The sequence below is a fragment of the Microtus ochrogaster genome, chromosome 10, assembly GCF_000317375.1.
Source record: "Microtus ochrogaster isolate Prairie Vole_2 chromosome 10, MicOch1.0, whole genome shotgun sequence".
Taxonomy (NCBI): Eukaryota; Metazoa; Chordata; class Mammalia; order Rodentia; family Cricetidae; genus Microtus; species Microtus ochrogaster.
In genome coordinates, this window is record NC_022016.1 from 80,790,107 (window position 1) to 80,796,466 (window position 6,360).

Sequence of the window (6,360 nt, forward strand, 5' to 3'; positions counted from 1 at the left end):
GCCTGTGTAGCCCTGGCTGTCCTGGAACTCACTCTGTAGATCAGGCTGGTCTTGAACTCACAGAGATCCTCTGGTCTTTGCCTCCCAAGTGCTGGGATTAAAGGCATGCACTACCACTTGCCCGGCTTCCTAATGGGTTTTTCAAATGCCAAGGCCAAAGATGGGGTCGAAGCAGACAAGACCAGGCACGCTCAGGGTGGTATGGTCCCAGACAAGACAGAGATAATCAATGGTATGTGTGAACATAAACATTATTAATCCTTTCCCAGGCTGGAATGGTCTTTGAACATGATCCTGCTAGAAGGTGAAATCCTGATGTGTCAGTCACAACAACTCTAGAAGTTCCTCAGTGGCCTGATTATTTTTCATCCACAAAAATGACCTGACCCAGTCACTTCTAATTACAAAATACACTCAGGAAAAAAATGGCACTGGTAGTAGCCTCCAGGTACCTAGAAGAAAGCGTTGGCAGCAAAGGTTTGCCCAAGTCAGGCACAAGGTGTCTGTTCACAGGTTGGTGGACCTGTGGCAGCGTGTCCCGCCTCAACAGAGGAGTCAATCAGAGCACACCCAGACTTACAGAACCATCTAGAGGCTTTCTGGATATCAGAGCAACTTCTTCAACATGAAGTCTCATGATTATAATGGCAGAGAAACTAACAGAGCACATCCAACCCTCTAACACTTGACTGCACGATTAGGAGATTCCGTGGCATCCAAGGACCAGGCATTTGAGTCCACCTCACCTAACTGGTAAGGTCCAGGAGGCTCAAAGTAAGCCTCTCCCACTCGTGTCCATCCAGCCTGCTCAGACCCGGGCACCTGCGCACTGAGCCTTAGGACTGCTGGGTCAGCCTGCTGCCCATTTCTTGGCACATTTTTGTGGTCCTGGATTCCCCAATTTTATCTCGACTGCAATGGTCAGGTCCTTGGTGAACTGAGAGGGTTGTGCTCTTCTGGTCTGGTGACGACTGCTCTACAGCCCGTCAGGAAACACTTCACTCAGCCAGAGGCCAGTCGGAAAGCAGTCCAGGCCAAGTTTGAGATCAAATAGCTTCAGAGAAAACCCTGAAAGCTGTGTGTGCTGACACAGAACGGTAATGCCACACTTGGATGATGGAGACCAAGTCTTAGAGGAAAAACGAAAAATGGAATCTTGAGCTATTTACTCTGCAGCACGCTGTTCAGTCTCATGAACACTGGACACGAGGGCGCTGTTCACAGTCACAAAGCCCCACCGACCTGCTGACTCTGAGCTCGAGGACAAGGTTTGCAGGCAGAAAGCCTCCGTCTATACTGAGGCTTTACTTTTTCCTCCTGTAGAATCTGTACCCTTCGGAAGCATGTTCAAACTCTCTTTCTCCAATTTTCTCCGATGCTCCAGGAAGTTTAAAATTATAAGCTGTGGTGGTATAAGGAATTGTCCCTTCAAGCCCAGGCTGAAATGGAAACACAAAGAAACAGCATTGAGACCTGTCCAGACAGCCTCGAGGAGCAGAAGGCAGCTGGGCAGCAGGGCTGTGGGGCTCCAGACACTTAGGATGATCCTCAAAGGGCTTTTACTTCTTTTATTTATTTATTTTTAAATATTTATTTATTATGTATACAATATTCTGTCTGTGTGTATGCCTGCAGGCCAGAAGAGGGCACCAGACCTCATTCCAGATGGTTGTGAGCCACCATGTGGTTGCTGGGAATTGAACTCAGGACCTTTGGAAGAGCAGGCAATGCTCTTAACCACTGAGCCATCTCTCCAGCCCCTACTTCTTTTATTTTTAAAAATTTTTCGAGACAGAGTTTCACAGTAGCTTTGGAGCCTGTCCTAGAACTAGTTCTTGTAGAGTAGGCTGGCCTTGAACGCACAGAGATCCATCTGAGTGCTGGGATTAAAGGTGTGTGCTACCACTCCCCAGCTGTCCCTAGGGGGGCAGTCCTAAGGAGGTATCTTATGCTCTCCACATCCTCCCCTATTATTGGCTCTACACTGGGATCCTGACTTGAACCTTCTGAGGCACCCAATATCCCATCTTGTCATTCAAACCACATAATATAGTGTCTGTCTCCCAGATAAAGCACCTGTTGCATTGACTGCCAACTTCAGCTCATTTCTGCCTGCCTGGGTTTCCCCGCAGGACTCTCCCATGTGGGCTCACCTGGTTCTTGATAATACAGTGTGGAATGGAAATGGAACCAATCAGCAGACAATTCACAGCTTTCAGCTCTTCTGGAGGCAGAGGGGTGATGATGTGGTACATCCGCTGCTCCATGTCAATGCCTCTGCAGATGCCTGTAGACACAGAGCAGCATCAGCCACATTGCAGGAGTCTCAGCTCAAGCACCAGGAAGCAAAGCTTGATCCTGACATTAAGAGCTTTATGTGGGGCTGAAGAGATAGCTTAGCAGGAAAGAACACCTGTTGCTCTTGCGCAGGACCCAGGTGCCTTTCCCAGAATCCATCAAGTGGCTCACAATTCCATTCTATGGGATCTGACGCCCCCTTCTGGCCTCTGAGAGCACCAGGCCGGTGGTGCAGACAGATGCACATAGAATAAATTAAGGCGTTTTAATTTCTAGCACTTTGCTTTCAGAATACAAAGAGCAATTGAAGGTTACTGAGATCGCTCAGCAGGCTTAAGGGTGACTGCTACTCTTCCACAGGACCCAAGTTCGGTTCCCAGCACCAACTTAAAGGCAGCTGTACCTCCAGCTCCAGGGACCCAGCATCCAACATCTCTGGTCTCCAGGGACATCTGCACTCATGTGCACATACCCACATAATCTACATACCTATGTCTCCTGGAGTGAGCGACCATGCCCAGCTAAAGTAAAATAAATTTTAAGAGAGTACAAAGAATCTGAACATCCGCCTGTTGAGTTGTGAGGAACCAAAGTAGGCTAACAGAAGACCTTGGGTAGCTCTGATGCAGGCAGCGTGTCAATGCTGAGGTGTACACACAGAAAAGACATTCATCTCCCTAGCGAGAGGAGTTTCTCAATTCCGTGTACAGGCCAATACCAGCTGTGCACAGTGAAGAAGACAGTATTTACTCTCAACTCACCAAAGCCCAAACAGTCACATATGGGGGTCTGGGCAAGCAGGATGGGACCCCGAGTGTATCCTTTCATGTCCTCCAGGATCCTGCAAAGCCCAACCCAGCTGGCATTTATGGCGTACAGTATGTGGGCAGGGGCAACATCAGCATGAGTGATCCGGACAGCAACTGCATTGAAGGGGACCTAGAGAATAAACCACAAATGCTCATCTCTCCCTGACAGACTTCTACCTCAGGTCTACGTAGCTAGGTTGCCTCAAAGTAGAGATCCAACAGGCCACCACATAAAGCTTCACCTTATTTTACTTTGAGAAAAAGGGTTTCTCATCGAACCTAAAGCTTGCTGATTTGGCTAGATTGACTGGCCACCAAGTCCAGGGATCCTCTTGTCTATAGTCCCCCAGTGCTGGGAATACAGGCTTGGGCCATCATACCCAGACAAAAATCTGGATTGTGAAAAGATAAGTCAGGATGGCTTGGTTGATGGAAGTCCTGGCCCAAAATGCAGATCCCTAGCACAGCCAAAGATGGGGTGGCCAATGCTTATTCTCACAGAGGCAGGAGGGCGAGAAGGTCAAGGAGACTGGGTGACATAGTTCCCTCCTTCCCGTCCCTCTATCCCTGTGATCTTCGTTCCTGTCTCCCCTCAACTTGAAAACAAAGCCAAACCAGGAGACAAGAGCACAAGCATCAGCGTCAACTTGTAGGATTCCAGGGCATTTCTTTATAGACTGATTGACGAGAGGAAAGTTGTTCAGGCAGCAGCCTAGAAAGTCACGGATCTATGGCTATGTAAAGTGAGGATGGTAAGTCAAGAGATTCCAGCGAGCTAAGGCTGCAGCTGATCGGACGTCACAATAGGTGTTGGCAGCAACTGGGGAAACGACAGTCCGGTCTGGCATTCCAGTCTCTGCTCAGCTTTTCTTCTGGGTCTTTGTGGAGTTTTTACCAGCTGTGTTTTGTTGAATAGGAATTTGCTTCCTTTTAAAAACAATCCCACTGCACTGGGTCGTGGTGGTGCACACCTTTGATCCCAGCACTTAGAAGGCAGAGACAGTCAGATCTCTGAGTTTGAGGTTAGACTGGTCTACAGAATTCCATGACAGCCGATACACAGAGAAACCCTGTCTTGAAAAACGAAAAAACTCACATAATTCCCAGCTTGCTTGAGCCTCCTACTATGAATCAAGATATGAGGCATCAGTTGCTCCTCCCACCAATGCCTTTGTCCCGCCATCCTAGACCATAAGCCTCTGAAACACTAAGCCCAGTTTACACACACACACACACACACACACACTGCCTTTCTTTTTTTTTCAAGACAGGGTTTCTCTGTGTAGCTTTGGAGCCTGTCCTGGCACTCACTCTGTAGACCAGGCTGGCCTCGAACTCACAGAGATCCGCTTGCCTCTGCCGCCAAAGTGCTGGGATTAAAGGCGTGCGCCACCACTGCTGGCTAACCTCTTTCTTTTATAAATTGCTTTGGGCTCTTTCCTGCTGCTCTTTTGAAGAGGTAGGATGGTCTTTACCTCTTCTTCCTCTTCCTCTCTCCATTCCCTGTATCTCAATAAAACTCCCACATAAGCTCTAAAAGAAAAAAAGCTGTCTTGGTCATGGTGTTGTCACAGCAAAATCACTGACAGAGTGTGTGCACATACACGAAGGATGTGTGCGAGTGCACCTGCCTATGAAGCCTGGGCTGAGCATCAACACGATCCTGTGCAATAATCCTGCACACTGTCAAGATGTGTTGCTCTCATTGTTACAAGCCAGAAGCGGAAGAAACAACGTAGGAGGGTCATAGAGGAAGTGAATGAGCCTCAGGGTAGCACATAGATTAAAAAACAAACAATGGCCGGGAGGTGGTGGCACACGCCTTTAATCCCAGCACTTGGGAGGCAGAGGCAGGCGGATCTCTGTGAGTTCAAGACCAGCCTGGTCTACAAGAGCTAGTTCCAGGACAGGCTCCAAAAAACCACAGAGAAACCCTGTCTCGAAAAACCAAAAAAAAAAAAAAAAAAACAACAACAAAAAAAAACAACGGGTTAATTTAAGTTGTAAACCAGCTGGAGACAAGCCTAAGCTATTGGTGAGTATTTATAATTAATAGTGAGTCTCTGTGTTGGGACCCACAGCAAACGAGCATGGCTGCATGGTCACCAAAGAGCTCTCCCCAAAGCCATCCCAGCAGCCTGGACCGGAAGTTGTAAACACTTTGGTGCTGGTACCCGCTAGGAATAACAAGGTGCTCAGGAGCCTGCTCTAGGGACCAGGCACTACCAGGAAGGCTCACGGAGCTCTCCAGCATCCTGAGACTTCAGGCACTGCCACTGTGCAGGTGGCCACCAGATCAGCTGACATCAAACTACAATCCACACCACACACTCAGCCAAGGACCAAACGTCAGCTCTCCATCTTCTCTCAGGTAACCCAGCCTCATCATTCCTTAGTTTTCCCATCTGAAAAATGGGGAGAATATCAGAACCTAATCACAGGGCTGTTTTGAGAATTAGGGAAGCAATATGCAGGAGGAGGCAGAGCAGCCAGGACACCAGAGCCTCAAGCACCTTATCAGTAAAGAGACCATTTCTCCCGCCAACTCTGATTACCTGATAGGGCGTCAGGCTGTGCAAAGGACTAAGCTGCCCTGGCACAGGAGGCATCAGCTGGCTAAGGTAGCCCAACACCGCCAGATCTCGAAAAATTTTATTGTATTTGGCCCTGAAAAGTAGAGCACAACAAGGTAAATAGAGAATATACCACGCCCACTTGGGGGCAGAAGGGAACAGGATCTCAATCATTAGGTAGCACTAGACATTGCTCTTTCAAGATATCCCTACCCTAGGGCTGGAGATGTGGTTGTTACTGCCAGCACGTACCCTGGTCTAATGGCCAATAAGACACTCTCCCCCCACCCCTGTCCCCCTCAAGGTCTCCACCCTCTCTTGACACAGTCCTCCAGGAAACCCAAAGACTCTTCAGCACCGAGCCTCTGGCCACTGGCATGGGAAGCTCCATCTCCATGCTCCTAACAGGAATCTTTCTCCTTTAAATGTACATCAGTGGTACCCCTGAAAAGTCTTGAAAAGTCTTAAGAGGATTCTCTCTTTTTTTTGTTTACAGGGCTTCACAGTAGACTGGCCTTGAACTCATGATGTCCCACTCGGCCTCTGAGGTGCCAGAATGACAGACAAGAGTCACCATGACCCGCTCTCTAAACAAGTGAGCATGCCATGCCCAGCCCACTATAGGAAGCTTCATTCTTTTTTTTTTTTTTTTTTTTAAATGGTTTTTCGAGACAAGGTTT

At 48.4% G+C, this 6,360-nt stretch overlaps 1 protein-coding gene across 2 annotated transcripts in view; it reads right to left on the reverse strand.

The window, feature by feature from the left end:
• Positions 1–29: 29 nt before the first annotated feature.
• Nol9 (nucleolar protein 9) overlaps positions 30–6,360 on the reverse strand; it is a 20,138-nt gene continuing 13,807 nt past the window's right edge. For both annotated transcript variants that reach the window (XM_026781957.1, XM_005353660.2), the window contains exons 9-12: positions 5,663–5,774; positions 3,060–3,237; positions 2,154–2,287; positions 30–1,439 (exon numbers count right to left, since the gene is read on the reverse strand). In XM_026781957.1, coding sequence (XP_026637758.1) covers positions 1,305–1,439; positions 2,154–2,287; positions 3,060–3,237; positions 5,663–5,774 — 559 coding nt within the window. In that variant the 3' untranslated portion in view covers positions 30–1,304. The remainder of the gene's footprint in view (positions 1,440–2,153; positions 2,288–3,059; positions 3,238–5,662; positions 5,775–6,360) is intronic.